The sequence below is a fragment of the Ixodes scapularis genome, unplaced genomic scaffold (assembly GCF_016920785.2).
Source record: "Ixodes scapularis isolate PalLabHiFi unplaced genomic scaffold, ASM1692078v2 PGA_scaffold0__279_contigs__length_252992795, whole genome shotgun sequence".
Classification (NCBI taxonomy): domain Eukaryota; kingdom Metazoa; phylum Arthropoda; class Arachnida; order Ixodida; family Ixodidae; genus Ixodes; species Ixodes scapularis.
The window spans coordinates 115,764,154-115,783,766 of NW_024609835.1; the positions used below are offsets into that span (position 1 = coordinate 115,764,154).

Consider the following 19,613-nt stretch of genomic DNA (forward strand, 5'->3'; position numbering starts at 1 on the left):
TATATTTGAAACGTTGTAAAACCATCAAGAGATCGCATGGATCGAGCAGTTTGTCTCTGCGATTCGTAAATTGTAGAGCAGTCGCATCGCGACTTCATCGAGCCCCTTCGAGTAAATAATTCGCCCCGTAGGTTTTCCTTTCGCCGTGTGTTGTTCGGGTCGGCAACATGCCTGTAAGTGTGGCACGCTTCATAATTGTTTTCTGTGAAAGTTTTGATTCGTGGCATTCGGCATTGTGCGTTTCTTCGACCTAAGAAGCTTCGCCGCATGTGCATTAAATTTAAACGGTGGGGAACGTGGTTGATTATACGCGATCTTTGTGATCACGTTGCGGCGTCTAAGCCTAAGCGCCGCGCCGACCTGCCTCAACTCGGCCGCCTCTAAACGCGGTACGCAGTACATCGCAGTTTAAAGAGGAAAGTAACGCTGCACGGAAATTCGCTCGGTTTTGATATTTAAATTTCACCTGTTCGGCTGTAGGTGAAATGTGGCTTGTTCCTGCTGCGCCAGCTTCACCGTCTGGCGTGTCCTCTAATTTGTTTGGTGTGCGATTTTGTGCAGCTCGCCAGAGATCTACTCAACCCTTCCCCGGAAGACGAGCGCAGGAAGTGCAAGTTGAAGAGGTTGGTGCAGCAGCCGAAGTCTTTCTTCATGGACGTCAAGTGTCCAGGTGAGAAAGCACTCGGGAAGGCCTCCGCGTGTCTAGGCCGTTGGAAGCGTTGTCAGAGCGTTCCGTCCGTTCGTGTCTGAACAAGTTTCAACGTGTCCGGGCACGTTCGCTTGCTCGCACTGACGACCGGTGTCTTACTTGCTGTTTCGGCGATTTGTAGCATCGGCGTTTTGCTTGCTGCTGCAGCGATTTGTTGTAGCATCGTTTGTAAATGTGTGTAAAGGGATGTGGGTGCTTCTCTCTTGTGGGCAGCTGTCCGGCGTAGGAAGATGTCTACACAACTCTGACTGAGAGGGAGTCTGAGTTGCGACTAATTGTCCTGCTAGACTTGAATTTTGTTTGCCCGAGGAATTCTTAAGGGGGGACATGGGCCTAAATTTTAAATTTGTTTGAAAAAATTCATTTTTTAATTTTGAGGTTTTCAGTTTTAGAAACTAATTATACACCCTTACACCAATTTTGATGACCATACGCCAAACAGTTACGTTGATATAAAATATTTTCAACACATTGTGAGGCAGTAACAAAGTAAAGGAGTTCAATGTTTGAATGCATTTTTCTCAGTTCCACTTTTTGCTGCAAATTTCATACGAAGGAATCTTTTGTTCGAAGGTGAAAGTATTCTGATACCACAATCAAGATGTTCCTGAACTGAAATTTACTCAGGAATCGGGCTATCTACTTTATTTTGTTTTAAGTTGAAGTTTTCAGTGAGAAAAACTAAGTTTTCAAAACTTGACAGATGACAGAAGTGCATCTCGTAGTTTGAGGTAATAACTCTTCCTGAAATATTTACATTTAAGTTATTAAAACTAGATAGCCCAAGGTCCCATATCTCCCACTTTATATTCAAGCAGTCAAAATGGTGCTTAATAGCTTGATTTGCATATCATAGATTTCTTAATGAAAAGTGACACATCATCTTATGCAGGTATGTAAATTTGTCCTAGAGAGCTGAAAGTTGGCACAGTACACCTACATCTGAAGCTAAATGTCCCCTGCAAATTTCATTCCGATCACTAGAGTAGTTCAAAAGTTTGACCTCTAGCCAGTGTCCCCCCTTAACTGAGCATGTTATTAAACCGCTTGCACGTCACCAAAATAAAATCGAGAGATAAACCATGTATAAGCAGCTAATTTTCCATTGCGTGGTTAGAAGGAACACCGGATTCCAAGCCTTGGTTGCTGTGAATAGTTTTGCATACAATTTGTGATGGACAGAATCTTCTATTAGCTAGGGTGCCCAGAAATTAAGGAAGTGTCGCAGCCCATTTGATGTCCTTGGTCTCGTAGTCTGCAGCATTCATGATCAGCTTCAAAGTGATACTTTGCTAGGGCTGATAATTTGTTTCCTGGTAGTACTGCCATGGGTCCATATCACATGAGTGAATGACATTTTAGACGGAGGCATTCGGTTTAGAGAAGCTCGTTTTAGCGAAGCCGTTTTATCGATTCCAGTTTATTAAATCCATTTATAGTGAAACCCAGTTTAGAGAAAATGGCGATGAGGTGCCTTTTAGCGAATTCAGCCGCCGCGAAGCGGCGTGTATGAATAAGTCAGGTGAGTTAATATTTTTGTAACGAGCCGCCGTAGACTGCCACCGCAAAGCTGTAGGAATGCAGCAGGGGATCTGGGTTAACACATGCACCAGTGATGCTCGCGCGAACTAGGAAAGCCTTTTTTAAATATAGTCCCCTTTTCAATAAACGGTGTTTCTCTAAACTGAGGCTCTGCTTTCTCTAAACCGTGCTTTGATAAAACGTCCCATCCTCTAGACATACTTCGATGAAATGTCATTCGATAAACCGTTGTAAACCCCATTTTAGCAAACAGCATCATTGGAGAGAATAACAAGGGCGCATGTTAATTCCCCCCCCCCCCCCCCTCACTGTGCTTACGCTGCTTCATGGTGGCAGTCTGCAGTGGCTCATTACAAAAATGTTAACCCGCTTGGACCACCCGTAGACGCCGCTTCGCGGCAGCCGACTGTTCACTAAAGTGTCTTTCAATGAAATTTCTGAGTTTGCTAAAACTTTGTTTGACCAACTGAGTGCAACCTGTGCTGCCATAAATGGACATTCATGCAGTAGGGAGAAGCTAGTGAGAGGCACATGTAAGTGTGACTGACACTACAGCGTGGATGACAGTGGGGCAGCTCTTACATTCATAGCACTGTCCGTAGTGCAATCTTTCCATTTGGGGCATGTTCCATGCTGCACTTGTAACATGGATTGGGCTTTGTTGTCAGTGATGTATGTTCTTCCTGGCACCCTACAACTCTCACCTTGCTCTCATTGATGACATTCACTGCTTGCATTAACAGTATATGTATCACACCGGGCTTTTGAACTGACCAGCTCCTTTGTCTTATGTAAAAGGAGCCTCCCGCATCTATCCTCACTAATGATTCCCAAGAAAATGGTGTTGCCATCCAGAATGCGAAGGTTAATGGGATGTTGAAATCAGCCAGACTCTGAAGCGGCTCACCCTACGCGAATGTCAACACTCGCCTCTAATGAACTGTCTGGCCTCGTGTGCAGCTTTCTTTAATTTCTCGAAGGGTATATGCATCATTGGGTTCAAATGAAATGCGAGCAGTGACAGAACTTGGAGCCCACTACTGGCGCAGCTTCCGAGCTCGGGTTCTGCTTGGCGAGGTTCAAACACATCGGGGTAGGATGTTGCGAGGTTGTGTTTGAACGTCGCTAAGCACAACCTAAGCTTGGAAGCTGCGCCAGTAGTGGCCTCGTAGTTCCGTCACTGTTAGCATTTCATTTGGACCCAACGGTACATGTATTTAGCTCGTCTCTAAGCTGACGGTGCAGTAGGAGCTACATGTTCGCTGGACCAATCAGCCGCTTCCCTTTTATTACCCGACGCTGCATTTTGCCTGTGGGCATGTCTGATAGCATGTTCATGTCGCAAAAGATGTATGTACGACTGGTCCGACAAGTTTGTAGCTTCCACTGCACTATGAGCTTAGGAATGAATGGAGGAACTGTCGGATGAAATTTCCGAGCATTCTGCAAAGTTTGAGTTTAGTTTTTAATCCTTCTGTATGGCAGAAGAATTTGGCAATGCAGCTACTTTCAAAAGTCATTACGTTAACATTTGGATGGTTTTTCTCTCAATATGTCATGCACTGTTACCTTTTCCTTTCAGGCTGCTACAAAATCACAACAGTCTTTAGTCATGCCCAGACAGTCGTGCTGTGCGTCGGCTGCTCCACGGTTTTGTGCCAGCCAACAGGAGGCAGGGCTAGGCTAACTGAAGGTGAGCCCTTGCTGTATACCTGAGTTGTGCAGTGGTTTGTGACTCGCGCAAGTGATGGGTTTTATTTATATTCAGGAAGTGTCTCGCATAGCAGGGGTCAAATCTTCCCACCTGGGGCAAGGGCGAGAACTCGTTTGTTGCTAATTTGGGTCACATCGTCCATCTCTCAATTTCATTGATGGTTTCCTCTTGGTTGATGTAGTTGTGCCTATGGTTTCCAGACATTGTGTGAGCTGTCCCAGCTCCTTAGCTGAGCTTGTACAACTGTGACTCACAATTTTCCATCTCTTTTTTGTACATTTTTTTTGATAAAAGCAAAGCCACATTGGGCATGCACATTTACATCATGTTTCTTGTTGCTGTGTGGTACAGTACAGCCCGCTTATAATGAACGCCGCGGGAATTGAAAATCAGTTCACTATATCCATTTTTGCTATATGTGCATTTCGAAAAAGTGAGAAATCAGCTGCTACAGCACGCGATTGTAATGCTTTCCAAAATAGCTGTCGATTCGTGACTGTACGGTACGTACCGCATAAGAGACGTCGTCACGATAGCGTCGAAGTGCGGGAAAAGGCTTTGTCCAAGTCAGACTTGCTCAGCACCAACGAAGTAGTCTCAGATGGTCTCCGCCGCAACGAGACCCGTTCCGGCGGACAAAAACTTCTTCGCAGAGTCGTCGCCACTCTCGTCATTTCGCTACCTGCCTCCGCATTGACGGGGTCAGAGTTCGCGAGGGCTTCATCAGAGGAGACTCTCCACAACCCAGCGACAGTAATGAACCTTTAAGTTGGCAATAACGTCCTGGTCCATCGGCTGAAGCTTGGCCTTGGCGTTTGGCGGAAGGAAGAGGATTTCCATGGCATTAAGCAGCGGATTGATATGATGTGCGCTACAGTTATCAAGCAGAAGCAAAACTTTTGTTCCTTGCCTGCCATGTCGTTGGTGAAGTCAGTCACGGTCGGCAGGTTCAGTCAGGTAGGGTTTCGTGAAATCCGTGTACTTTCGCAACGAGGCGTTCACTTTCGTGGAGGTCCATAGCTGGATGTCAAAATGGGGGAGAAAAACGCGGAGCAGACGGGAACAGCAGAAAACCCGAAATTTCCCGCACGACGTGCGCAATGGTGCACGTCACTCATACTGCGGAGAAGACAACTTGCGGAACAGTGCGAATTCCTCCCTTGCTCGTACGAAACATGGCGGTTGCCTTAGTTGCGTTATCAGTGTGCAGTTGTTTGTTTTTGCAGTTATTTTCTACAATTATACTGTAAAAAGCTTTTTTTTGCAGTTAAATTGAGTACATTTTGTGGTTTTTTCGCTATATCCGTGGCGGACGTCCTGTGGGTATTTGTTAAAAGCGGGCTCATATTTTATTGCTGGTATGCAAACGGTAACAGGAAATTTAAATCCATTCGCAATATCCATTATTTCGAGGTTCGTTATAAGCGGGCTGTACTGTAGTGCTAAATCAGAGCTCTTCGCACCCATTTTCTGGAGTTCGGACCTTGCTTGGTTGAGAGCATATGGGCTAAACTAAATTAATGGTGCCTCGTGCATTGACAAAACGCTTGGCAGGAGCATTGGCTCAAGCCGCCTTGGTGGTTACGAGGCTAAGTGCTGGCCTACAGATCCCCAGAGGGCGGGTTCGAATCCCAACCGAGGTGCCCGGAGTCTGATCGAGGCTTAATGGGTAGAGGGCGCCATGTAACCGAGATTTCGATTGCTTGCTACAAGGTCTCCAGGTGGTCAAACCTAATCCTCAGTTCTCCACTGGGTCATGCCAGGTGGTCTTGTTGGTTTGTTACATAAAACCATGAGAGTCAACAGTTTTTTTGTTGTTTTTTCAAGTGCACTTGATGGAGTTGCAAGATCTATGGAAAGCAAATGAAGTTCACTGCCCCGAAACTCGCCACTTCTTTTCTCTGAAACGCGTAGGGTAGTTTCATGTGGCTCAAAAGAATTTTATATTCCTAGACTTTTCAGTTTTGAGTATAGATTTTTGTTGCATGTTTGCAGGATTTTTTTTTTTTTTTACTGTCGCATTTGGACAGAGGAGTTGGCATGCCTATTCTCTCCAGGGGTTTCAAAGTGCACTAATAAGGTGCTTGACTTTCGGGGCTCTGATGTAATCCACCAACTTCACAAAGTCTAAAATCCCACAAATTATTTGCGCACACGGTCGACTTCCGTATGAAATGTGCAGTCGTAGCCATACTATTCCTCTGCAAACTGAGAAAGGGAAGCATTACTTTCCTTTTTTTCTCGACGTGAAGGGGAATGTGTGGATGTTCATTGTGTGTATTATGTGCACTGAGAATTGGGGAGAGGAGGAAACGAGAGCACACGGGAATGTGAGAACGCCGAGCTCCTTTGTCTCCACTGCACTCGTTGAACGTGTTGGAACGGTCCGGCATTTGACTCGCGCATTCGAACACGTTTGACGAGTGCAGTGAAGAGAAAGGCAGCTAGCTCTAGGTCTACGCACTAAACATTCAAACCAGACGTCGGTGTTCTAACAGCCCCGTGTGCTTCCTCGTCCTCTCCCTCGGTTGATCAGCGCATAAAAGTAGGGCACATGCAAATAAATGGTTTGTGGACTTTTAGATGCAAAATAGGCAGACTATGTTTTAGTTTAAAAATGGCTAGCCATACTGTTTCTAAAAAGGTCAAAAACTTCTTTGCACCTTTAGGGTACTGCATCATATCGAGAGAGGTACATGTTGCTGGGAAAGAGAAACCCCTGGTGCTTGTGAAAAAGGGCAAGAGACAAAAAAACCACAGTAGTGGATGTCAAATTGCAAATTAGAAAAAGTAGAAAGGTCTCCTGTTGTGTGATGCATCCGCCACACTTGTGATCTGTCTGCTCCTACCTTTTACATAGTTACAGTCACGAATGTAGATTGGCCCATTTTTCAAATATTGAAAGTGAAGTGGGGGGGTCGACTTATAATCAAACCAAAGCATTCCACTGCCGACCAAAGCAAAACAACCAGGATATCAATAGCACCTCGGCTTGTTATACGAGTTTGGCCGGCTGTATCTGTAGCATGTGCTATGCTGTGCGCTCATTTAACAATTATAATGCAATTCAATGCAAAGGTGCAGCGAGCTGGACAAGGATGACGAAAATAATCCCTGAAGAAGGGGAACAAAAGGGACAAAAAGCGTCATAATACAAGCTCTCCTTTTTTTTTTTTTTTTTTGAAATTGCGGAAACGAGTATTATTGATAGCAATTCGCAAATTAGCCCGGATGTACAGCGGTGAACGGCGCACCCGACTCCCGTGGGTGGCGGCACTTGATGTAAAAGACACTCTGGAATGGCCGCTTGAAGTGCCTCACCAGCTTTACTCCCCACTGCTTCTTTTCGCACAATTCACGGTTGCACGTCAAGTGTCGAGATCATGCTAAAGTGCTTGCTAACTATGTTTCTCTGTATTGACATGCTTGATCTGGGCAGTTTTCAATGTTTGTATGTGGCCATTCTTCAAAAGCCAATGGCATCTGCGATGGTGCAGGATCTTAAAAAGGGGTTGCGACGATATCCGGACTTCAGTCAAAAACTTGTGGAAGTTGCCCTCTGACACTTGCAAAGTAAAGAACAGAAAACCGATTTCGCCTGCGTGTCCTAGTTGCGTAAAAAAAAGTTAAATATTGGCATTTCTGACACCCCTCAACTCCACTCCCAGTCTTCAGGGTCACACCTGGTCGCACTCCTGGTGATGTAATTTGAGTGCCTGTAGCCTCCCGTGTGCTGTCTCAGAGGGCGCTTCCTTTCCCTCTCTGCTGGCACTAGCAGGCATTGTGCTTCAGTTTAGAGCTGAGCAAGGTCACGTAAGCTTCTCGCCATAGTTCCTTCGGCTGCCACTCGCGGCTGCAGGTGGGGGAAAAAGCTAGACTTTGGCTTTGTGATTTTGCAGCAGAATCACAACATTTTTTAATGAAGATGTTCTTTCTATACTACGGAATACGATAAACAGAGAAATGACGAGATACAAATTTTTGAATCTTAAAATCGTTGCACCGCCCCTTTAGGTTCTTAAATGGACACTCACAGTGGGTTTATGCTCGCCGAGGTTTTCAGTTATACATGACATATGAGAGCCCAACTACCCAGAACACATTTTGCGACTCGGAATTCGGTTTCTTTACGCCCGAAAACCGGCGATCAAGATGTCCGGTTTGAGTCTCGCTCACTCTCTTTTCCGTGGTCACGGGCCGTTTTCTAAGTTATCGATGCGACCACCAAATTTAATCAGTCATTGGTCACTGAAGGCACACACTCAATATTAAAAATAGAAAAAAATATGAAACCCATTTTTTGTGGCTTCTAAAAAGCTGCAAATACGTTGATTGAAAAAAAAGTTCCAGAGACAACCGGAAGCATTCTGTGCGTGCGTTGTTTCGCGTATCGTGGGACTCGCGGGGACGGCGATGGCAGCGGACGACGGGCGTGGGACCTCTCTTTCAGAACTGTCATTCGCGGTACCGGCGAATTCTGTCTGCCTTTTTTAAGAAAAATTTGAGACTGATAAAAAAAATTGGTATTCATCCCATACGACACACCCCACCACCAAGCCGATTTGCACAAAGACGTTGCTGAGCCGTCGCTCCCTTCTCGTGGCTGAAGACATCACTCGCGCAAACGTCAAGCACGACGGGTCTACTTCGAGTTGAATATGCACGTGTACGATTTCTTTACTTGCTGCAAATGTTGCCAATGCGTGGTGCATCCCGACTTGGACCTGGGAGTGCTTTTGCTGGGAGAAAATTGGCAGCAAACTTTCGAACTTAGAGTTTACTTGCTGAAATATTACAAAGGAAAGAGATGCCCCAGTAGCTCAGTGGGAAAGGCATCCGCTTCACACGCGGTAGAACCGGGTTCAATCACCCGTGAAACCTTTTTCTTTTTTTTTTTTCTTTTTTTTTTTTTTCAGACATTTTTGGTGTCTACATTTTTTTTTTTTCAATTATCACTGAAGAAACAAACAAAAAAAATAACTAACAAATGTTGTGGACGACACGTCGCTGAATTGAATGGTTTGGGATTTCCTGTTTGACACCTGCGAACTCAACGTAATCACTTTAAACAAAATGCAAGGAGCATATAAATCAGGTAGCGTCCGCTTTCCTACAGGAATTGCAGCCAGCCATTGGTCCCAATCCCGTTGATCTTTCGGAAACTCTGTCGCACAATGCCACTTTTTTTTTTTTTCGGACGCAGGACATGTGAGCCAGCTCTTCACGCAACATCTTGGGTGTATTCTTTTTGGAGCCGATCGTGGAAATTCACCACGGGCACTCACTACTCATTTTCAACTCCTCAATGTACAAAACAACTCATCTTGGAGTACAGAACAACGAGCAGAACAAACATAACTGCAAACGAATCGCACGGCGAACAGTTCCCGTAAGCCGCATGTTGTCTGCTACGGAGAGGAGAGAAAAAAATGCGCAATCGGGTGTAGCCACAAGACTTCCGCCATTCACTCTCTTCTCTCCACTTCTCCGAGTTTCGGTTTCGAGCAGTTGCGTCTTTTGGCTTTATTAAAATAATATGCCACTCTGTTGCAAAATATTAATTGGGTAGTCCTCCGACACCATAATAAACGCCTGGCAAAAACTGAAAAAAAAAAAAAAAAAAAAAAAAAATTGGTGGGTGTCAGTGTCCCTTTAACTGTGACACCAAGCAAAGAAACTTCCGTGGGCCAAAGTCTGAATAGGTCTGGATGCCTTTCAGAGGAGGTCCGGCTTGCCACGTACATCGCAGAACTGTGCGATCAGTTCCTACCCGTGACGTGCGACGCAATCACTGAGTTGTCAAGCGCGGGGGATGCGGTTAGGGCTGTCATCTACGAAGAGCAAAATTTCATTGGGCGACGACGTGCAAGCACGGCAGAAGCCATCTAGCGCGTCCCTGAGGGCAGGCTTTCGAAAGAGACGCCTTGCCTTTCGTTCTCACATGTTTGCCATAGATTACGCCCCCAGAAGTTTTATTTTTTTATTTTTCGTTGTGGAATGAGAGGGGGTCGACTTACAGTCATGTAAATATGATACGTTAAGGTTTAGTCTCACTTGTAATTCCAGGGCAATTACTGTGTTCTAATCAGTTCAAGTTTTCGTTATAATTAAGACAATGCAACTCAAGTACCCCCCCCCTCCCTCCTTGTTTAAAATCCTACCCACAGCTTGAAATTTACTAAAACGCTACCTTAAAGGCCCGTCCACACACTTGCCCTTGACTACGACCAACTGAGACAAGACCTGTTTTTAAGCTTCTTGAGAGGGCTTATGACTGCCAGCATCGCTGTGCAGCCGGTTGTAAGCAGAAAACAACAACTAGTGGAGGTTTTCTACCTCTCGTACTGCCTAGAGTCGCAAACACGTCACATTTCAGAGTAACGATGCTTCAGCTGTCCTGTTGCTTAAAATCATTGTTGCCAGTTGTTGGAAATCGCGGAAAATGCTTCTCCGTCCTTGAAACATGTTCGCAGGTGTTTCAAACTGCAATTTCTGGTTTCGCCTCTTGCAACCATGTTTGCTTGTAATCGGTAGGTTTTTTTCTTTTTATATAGTCAGCATTCCTGGGTTGATATCCTTATGGGTCATGCAGGTGGTAGGTTATGTAAGAAGCGGGTGGCAGTATCGTGACTCAAAGCTTGAATGAAGTTTCGTGAAGCTTTTTTTATTTTGTTTAACTTGGCGTCGGGAACTACCTTTGCTGTCAAAATTCAATGCATTTTACAGAGCTTAGCAAAATCTCCAGTTACTTGATTCTTGTAGCATAATTTCTGGCATACCAGTTTTTAAAGTTCTTTGTTGAGAGCAGTGCTCTTTATATTCTGTAATTGTTTGTGGAGGTGCCGATTAAGCCTCTAAGGCAACATACTCCTTTTGGTGGACTTTAGGCTAGAATTGTTGTAAGCCATTTCCTCTGATGATCTCCAGGGGTTGTTCCATAGCCTGGGACTTCTGTGGTTTTGCAACATTAAACATCCCCCCCGCCCTTTTTTTTTCCTCAATTCCTCTTTTTGACAATTTGTGCTTGATCACTTATGGTGCCAACTCCTCCCTTCTCTTTTGCAGGCTGCTCTTTCAGGAAAAAGCAGCACTGATGGGAACAGTCTGGCTGTAAAAAAAGAAGAAATAAATGGTCCTGTACCATGTCATCATTGCAGTGTTATGGTCTTTCCCAATAAACCACTCGTTTGTATTCCATACTGGAGCATGATGTTTTGGAAACTTGGTGTGCTTGTGTCACCTTATGATGGACCTCAGCAAATGCTAGAAGCCATATCAGCCATCCCAGCACTGTAAATGTATTGTGACTACATGCCCTACGTGTTGCTGTGCCCTTCTTGAAGGTAACGTGGGACTGGCACGGCATTAGATTGGCTGACGACTTATAGCGTCTGCTGTGTCCATAGGAAAGTGAAACTATGGTCAGTGATGGGTCAAGAGCGAAGTGGAAGCTCCTCGCACCCCTTTCCACTTCAGGAGAGCGAATTGTGGAGAGGAGGTTGCCTCCCCTCCAGCGTTCGCACTACTAAAGTAGAAAGTGGTAGGAGGAGCGTCCACTTCGTTCTTGACCTCTCGCCGACTATAGGTATAGTAGAGGTTAGAGCAATTCAAGAGCCGGAATTTCATAGGCCCTGCCAAAACGCGACTTAAGTTTTGCAGGTTGTTTGATCCTGGATGCAACCCAATTTATGTGAAATTTTTTTTTATCAATTCGTGCTAGCAATTTAAGAGGCCCATTTGTCAAATGCTAATTCCTATGGGATGATGGGTAATGCAAGCGGTGCAATTTGTCGCATTAGGACATTGGCTGCATAGGTAATTTAAAAACAACATTGATAAGTTATTCCTGGCCATCACTGACCATTCCAATAGCGCTGTCACAAATGGGTTATCCAGAAACAATAGCAATGAAAGTCCTGTGCCAAAATGCCATTTTTGCCATGAGTTTCACCACACCTGTGCCAGGTGAAGTTTGATGAAATAGTCGACCCTAGTGCCACTAAATGTGCTTCAGAGTAATGACGCTTGGCCATATTGTGTCTAAAAATCGTGGTTGCCAGTTATCTGAAGTCACTGGAAACTAGGGATGCCGCGAACCGAACGGATGTTCGAACTTGAAAGGTTTCGATATTTCGACCGCACGAAAATTCAAATTCGGAACTGTAAAAAATCGTGGAGTTTCGAATTCGAAACGTTCCAAGCTTTCACAGTTTCTAAAAGTTTGGGTTCGATTATTTCGAATATTTTCTTCCTTGAGAGTCGAGGAATGCGAAGATTTCGAACTTTCCTAACTTGAAAGTCGAGAGATTCGAATGTTTTGAATTTCTTTAAATCTGAAATTCTAACGTTTCGAATTCTTGTATACATAAAGTTTGATCAATTCGAATATTTCGAATTTCTTTTTACATAAGGTTCGAAGGTTTCCCATCTTTTTTAGAAATAAAAGAAAAAAACTTGGGTTTTGAATTTCTTTTACGTCCAAGTGCGCAAAGTTCAAAGTCCGGTTTTCATGTTCCGCCAGTTTCAGTTTCAAATAACGTTTTTATGCCTCACTGCTTTTCACTGAATCAGGTTTAGAAAAGTTCAGGTGTGATATTTTGACTGCGCGACGTTGGTCAGGCAATTAAATGAGACGAGTGTCCCGGATGTTCTGGAATATTTGCCAGTGCAGTGTGCCGTGTGACCATGGCTCAGTAATTGTGACCACGAGCCCGGGGGGGTCATTAACGTGCATCACGAAGTAGTGATCACACGAACGCACTGTTTATCATTCAGTTCGAAACGGCCAGGGCCAGGCAGGTGGTTGAGGCTAAAGGCCCGTTCACACTCTTGCGACTGCTTGCGACCTCTTAAACCTGGGCCGGTTTGCTCATCTTGCGGCTGCGGACGCGGCCGCGGCCAGGAGGGATTTTTACGTCACGTGATCAGCTCCATGGGGACAAGGAAGTACCTATACTCCGTTTCAAACATCGCGTGCAACGCTGGGAAAGCTACTGAAGTAGTGCGCATGAAAAAACACAAAATTGTGTTACTCCGCGAGATTTCGTGGACGAGCGGTACAAGGCGCTGCTCCGGCGATGCCGACATCTCGGTGGCGGTGGTTCGAATCCACTTAAAGCGCAAAGGTTTTTTTTTTTTTTTTTTTTTTTTTTTCTTGACCGATTTTTTGTGCAAGATTCTGCGTATTGCGGAAGTGCATATTTCAATTCCTCTTTTCTTGTTGATTTTTATTTATAAGAAGGTAGACTAGGGGCTGGTGTTCCGCTCGAACTTGCGCCGGCCTCGTCGAAACGGAAGAACGGTCGAGATCCAGGGCGTCTCTATTTAAAGCCGTTTATTTACATGGTGGCGTGAAAATCAGAGAGTACCTTGAGAGTGTGGTGGACGGTCCTTTATATAACGAATATTGTGATTAGGGGACCGCACTGCCATTGTTCAGACGGCTTGGCATTCCCTCACGTGATGTGACTTCATGGAAGTTTCCTTCAGAGTCGGAATACTCGCCGGTGTATGGAAGAAGTCATCCAGACGGCAGTATCTCGGTGCTCTGGTGCCGGCGCCCACATGAACCGGGAGTGATTCACAATAGACGCGTACACAACACACGGCACTCGAGATCAGGATCGAGTGTTTCCTTTTCGAGGAGAGCAGGGGCCTCGGAATACAGGCACGGGCATGTGCGTCGTTTACTTAGCCGACCAAGGTTAAGGTGCCTCAGGCAGACGGAGCCGACCATGGTTACGGTCCCGCAGGCAGAAGAACCCAGACACTTCGGAATGCAATCACGGGCACCGCCTGCTGTAAGGTCCCGCAAGCAGACGGAGCCGTAGGCACGATTCATCACCGACACAGTTCCTTCTTGAGGCTTGTTTCACTTTGAAGCCATAAGGCCGATTTCAACACCAGAAATAACAGGTGGCAGTTCACAACACTGTCCGCGTGCTCGAACTTTCACGTTGCGAGGTCTTCGCTTCGGGGACGCCACCTTGCCAGACACTCCGGTGCCGTTACTGACCGTCTCCAGGACCTCACGGACCGACGTCTCCGGGAAACACGTTCTTGAACTCGCGTACACGTTGGCGATCACCTGCTTGCACTTTTGCGAGATCTTCACACAACGAATCTTCGAAAATATCCGAGCAGGAAAAGAAAGCTTCCCGCGTAAGACGCCACCTTCACGAAACCGGCGAGGCAGGGGGGCAGCCGCACAACCCGAAAACCCGAAGCGAGTGCGAGTGCCGCACGAACGAAAACGGAAAATAATTTGGAGTAGTTTACATTATATTTTCCTTTTTATTGAAAAAGAATTGGTGTTCCCTCGAAATCATAACGCCACTATTAGTTACTAGCTCCAAAAATGTACACTTTTCGACTTTTTTTTTTTTTTTTTTTTCAGGGGCCGCACTATTTTGTGGACTGAACGTAGTCGCGGTCGGCTGTGCGAACCGGCGCGCTAGCTTTGACTACATTGCACGCTATGTTTGAATAATGGCGGAGAGATCCGCATCGCTTCAAGCACAAAAGCCTAATTTCGCTCGCAGAAACTGATTGGAGGGACTTTCAACTGGAATCTAATTGACCGCCCCTTTATACTGTAGGTGCGGCAGGTAAAGTTACGGCCAGGGAGGGCAAATAGGAGCCAAAATAAAGAGAAAACCACACGAGATAAAAGCGGTAGCAGTATTTTTAGATACCTCTGCCGGCGCCGCGCCTCGCGCCTTCTGTTGTGGTCGAGAGGTTAAAGCGCCGGTACTTGTCGTCGCGGCGTGAAAGTTCCGGGTTCAAATCGCGCTAGGGACTTCTTTTTTTTTTTTTTTTTTTTCTGTATTTTGCACGTGTTTTACTTTTGAACTGTGATCCTTTTTTGGAAATCATCCACTTGCACTACTGCGCCTTACACGCTTTTACTGTTAGTCCCACCTGTTCAATCGAAACACCGGGAAGAAAAAAAAGATCAACGCAAGTTAACGCGCTAATGCAATCATTTCGTAATGTTCATTAAAAGGAAACCAAGCTAACAGCATCAGTATGGCTTTCACACAAGCGGAGCCGAAACAAGCATCCTTTCCCCAGCGTTTACAATTTTATCTGCTTTCAAATAACGCTCTTGCTATGATTCCTTTCAATAGCAAGAGAAGCCTATTTAGGACTAATAAAAACTGCAGTTGTAGCAATTAAAAAAAATAAAATAAAACAAGCAAAAAAAAAAAAAAGGACTAGCAGCTGTGGATACATTGATTTTAGCGAAATCCGACAGGCAAGGCAGCAGGTCAAACGTCTGAGAAAGTAGTAAAACTGAACTAAAAGAGATCATACTTTTACTTGCATGGTACTCGGTCGCAAGAGTGTGAATGGGCCTTGAGAGAGACGAGGGAACACACTGACATTGTGGCGCCATCTATGCGGTGACCCTAGAACTGCATTTTACAAAAGCGAAGGTTTTGCGGGATTTCCGAGGTCAAATGTGCGTAATACCCATAGAAAGGCTCGTTTATAACATTGACAAAGGTTTTTCGAGCCAAAAAAGAAAAGATAATGGGCGAGAAATAAAAAAAAAATATGCCGGACCGCCGAGTTTACACTGCTTCCCAATAGATGGCGCCAGTGTGTTTTCTGGTTTAAGAAGTTTTAAGGAACCCAGGTTTAAGAGGTCGCAAGCAGGCGCAAGAGTGTGAACGGGCCTTAAGAAAAACCTTGAAGCGATCCCGGCAAACTGCCTCCCTACCCTCTCGCACGCTGGTAGTAATTAGGGATGCCGCGAACTTTTTTCGAATCGAAGTTTCGATGATCGAATCAAGCGGTTCGAAAGGTTCGAAAGATTTCGATTTTTCGGATTGTCTATATCGTAAAATTCGACGGAGGTCGAATTTTCGAACTTGTTAAGCTAAGAAGTTCGACGCTTTTCGAACCGTCGAACTTATTACGCTAAAAAATTCGATCTTTTTCGAACTTTCGAACTTATTGTGCTGCAAGGTTCGATGCTTGTCGAACTTTAGAACTTGACAGACCAAAAAATTCGATGAATTTCGAACTTTCGAACTTACTTATCAAGAGAATTCGAAAAGTTTCGAACTTTCGAATTCTGAAAAGTCAGAAGTTCGACGACCTTCGAACTTTTAGGGTAAAAGTTCGACGTTCGTCGAACTTCGAAAGACCGGCGGACGGTTTCATTTGATTTCAAGTAGTGGGGTACATTCGTAATTTTTTTTCTCAAACTTTTACACGCGGTGCTGCGTTCCTTACGAAAGACAATGTCGTTTATTTCAATGTTCTGGCATGCTTAGGTTTAAAGAAATAAATCCCCGAAGGGGCGAGGAAGGACGACGGGTTTTTGACGATTATCGTTTGTGCCAGATTTGAAGCACGCTGCAGCCGGAGCTATTTATGGTAGATATGTTATACTTTTTTTAAGAATGATCTATGTATAGCCTAGGTAAGTGCCGTCTTAAGATGTGATTATTGTTATTCAACGTGAGTTTCGAAGAAATGTCCAAACATGTATCTGCATGCAATTATAACCTAAACTTGATATTTATTTTCGTCTAAGTTGTTTGAGGTATCGCATTTAAATTAACACCACAGACAGTACATATCATTGCCATCTGCAGAATACGAAATAATATATTTATTGTTTTTTCACGTTAAGGAATAAATTAACTCATGGGAGAAGATTTCTAATAGTGTTCAAGTTCAGCACGTCATTAAAAGAAAACTTTTTTTTTTTTCGCTTCACGTTCCTGGGACGTGTTTCTTACACATTTTGGTAAAAGAAACTTGTTTCGAAGTTCTGAACCTCTGAATATGCAAGAATAGAACACTTCCGACGAATTCTTGATAGTTTTTTTTTTTCTCCTGCTTTTTATTCCCGCATTTATTCTTTTTTTTTTTTTTTTTTTACTATCGGCACAGGTGTTTAGGTCGAAAAGACAGCTTTGAACTTCCGAACCACTAAGCATGTGACGAGCAGTGCCTTCTGACAACGAGTTTCTAACAATGACCATCTACGCAACCTTTTATGCAGTGAAGAGCGACAGTAGCTATACATATGCATAAATAATTTCAGATTAAAATAAGCTCGACCACGCCCTCTTTCCCCGTATTGTTTTCTTTAACAGTTCGAAATACCTGCAAGGGGGAGAAGGAGGCTGAAGCCCCCCCCCCCCCCCCCCGCTACCCTCTTTCCCCCCGTTTTTCCTCTTCCGACGCCACTTGTATGGTAGAACGCTCCTCGACCTCAAGTTGTGTCGGCTTTTGTGCTTTTTGCGAGGCGATTCCTCCGTCCCAAACAATAAACCTCCAGGACAATTACAAACTTCACCGGATCGGATTACTACCAGCGTGCAAGGGGTGGCGAGGTAGTTTGCCAGGTCGCTTCAAGGTTTTTCTGAGCCTCAACCTCCTGCTCGCCCCTGGCCGTTTCGAACTGGATGAGTCTCGTAAAACAGTGTGTTCGTGCAATCACTACTGCGTGATGCAGGTTAAAGACCCCCCCCCCCCCCCCCCCCCCCCCGGGGCTGGCGGTCACAATTCTGCACTGGCAAATATTCTAGCACGTCCGGGACACTCGTCGTCTCATTTAATTGCCTGACCAACTTCGCAGAATCTAGATATCACACCCTAACTTTTCTAAACTTGATTTCGTGAAAACCAGTGAGTCGTGAAAACGTTATTTGAAACTGAAACTGTGGAAAAACTTGAAAATCGGACTTCGAACTTTGAAAACTTGGATTAGAAAGAAATTCAAAATCTTCGAAGTTTTGTTTTTTTTAATTTAGCGTTAAAAGAGAATCGAAACATTCGAACTTTTCGAACTTTATGCAAAAAGAAATACGAAATCTTCGAATTGTTCGAACTTCATGTCTATAAAAATTCGAAGCGTTCGAAGTTTTCGAATTTTTTTAGAAAGAATTTCGAGATCTTCGAATTTATCGAACCTGAAGTAAAAAAAATATTCGAATTCGAAATTTTGGAAACCGTGAAAGCTTCGAAATTTTCGAATTCGAAACTCCGCTGTGGTCAAAAGTTGCGAATTTTTCGAAATCGAACCACGGTCGGTACGAAAATATCGAAATTTTTCGAAATCGAACCTTAGTTCGCTTCGCAAATATCGAAACCTTTCGAAATCGAACCTAGGGTGGTTCGCGACATCCCTAGTAGTAATTCGATCGAACGCCGCCCGAGTGACGCTGGCATATAGACCGTTTTATCGTGGGTAGCGCCATTTTGAGAGCGAGAGAGAAAAGGGGAAAGGGCTACCGGCGCTTTCCCCCTTTCTGATTGTGTAGAAAGAGTGAAAGTCCCGGATGAGAGGCTTGGCCGGTGTTGGGCGTCTGCAGTGCCCCAACTTCGTTCGCGCTTTCTTCTACGTTTCAAACTCCCAAACTTAATTAGAGCCATGGTCTTCGATTGCGAGAGTCCCCCGGTCATCGGGACACCATTGCTGGGTGATAGGGTGCACGAATAACGACAGAAAGCGTCGAATACTGTCCGAGGACCTATGTAGCTTACATGGAATCCGGCAAGGCAAGTACGGCTGGAATGTTTTTAAGCTCCATTGCTTTCTACATGACTGGAAATGATGAACCATTTATACATTTTTGTTTGCAATGGGCCTATTTCAACGAAGCCGCTTTTAGTTGTAATCAACAAGCGATACACGAAACGGGAACCTCAATTTACTTTGTAAACGCCCGGAGCTGCTACATATCGTCTTGCTGTGCTGTCTTTATCTTTGTGTCCCTGTTCTTATATCTCCTTGTGAATGAACGACGAAGACGCTCTTGATGTACTTTTATCGAACCGCAGAAAGCCTCGAAGCAGCCACAAATTATTTTACTATTTGATGCATTATTTTGAGTACTCACCTCCAATTTCTATCGCTGGCACGTTCGCTGCCGCTGTTCCCCCCGTGGCCACACTGGCGGATGCCACGACTCAAACAAAGAAACGTGCACACGGGGCTCGAAAACGCAGATCGCAACACACGAGACGTTCCTGCAGCGACTATCAAGCGCCTCAAAGCGCATTAGTCAACGGAAACAACCCACCAGCGGCACTTCAAGGAGCGCTTTTGCCGGCTCTCTGGTATCGCGCAGGAGATCGCGATTAAAAAATAAACAAACAAACAATAGAACTACGTTTTCAACAATTTCCAGCCTCACCCGGCGGCGGAAATGAGCCTTCAACTAAGCGTTGTAGATGATAAAATCGAGTCAGTCAGCACTGCAAATTATCACTATTAAGATAAATTCAGTTACGAAATTTTACAAACTGAAACAGCAGTTATCATGAGAAACCTCGCACGCACATTGCGAGCATACCCCATGTTCATCGGCGGTACAGCGTTCGGTGCGCGCTCCATTCACGAAATGTTCCGAGCGAAGTCGAGAGGATGGGGTTGAGGAAACGCCTTTTCGGTTCACGGACGCAATCCACTGCCCCCGGAGACAGGGGTCATGTGGAAAGCGATGGAGCTCAAAGACATTGCAGCCGCTCTCGCCTTGCCGGATTCCTTGCAAGCTACATATGTCCTCGGACAGTATTCTATGCTTTCTGTTTTTATTCGTGCACCCTATGACCCAGCAATGGTGTCCCGATGACCGGGGGACTGTTGCCATCGAAGCCTCAGGCTCTAATTAAGTTGGCGAG

General features: G+C 45.0%; 1 protein-coding gene across 1 annotated transcript; it reads left to right on the plus strand.

Annotated features, from left to right (window-relative positions):
• The first annotated feature begins 46 nt into the window (after nt 1–46).
• LOC8039541 (40S ribosomal protein S27) lies at nt 47–11,162 on the plus strand. Its single transcript, XM_029968807.3, has 4 exons — nt 47–173; nt 562–670; nt 3,834–3,944; nt 11,031–11,162. Exons 1-4 carry the CDS (start codon nt 168–170, stop codon nt 11,057–11,059), a joined length of 255 nt encoding a protein of 84 aa, XP_029824667.1. The 5' UTR covers nt 47–167; the 3' UTR covers nt 11,060–11,162.
• The last annotated feature ends 8,451 nt before the right edge of the window (nt 11,163–19,613 follow it).

Bases quoted from the DNA above. Each gene is read 5' to 3' on its own strand.
- LOC8039541 (XM_029968807.3), top strand. The intron at 671-3,833 runs GTGAGAAAGCAC...TTTTCCTTTCAG, and splicing joins CATGGACGTCAAGTGTCCAG to GCTGCTACAAAATCACAACA. The intron at 3,945-11,030 runs GTGAGCCCTTGC...TCTCTTTTGCAG, and splicing joins CAGGGCTAGGCTAACTGAAG to GCTGCTCTTTCAGGAAAAAG.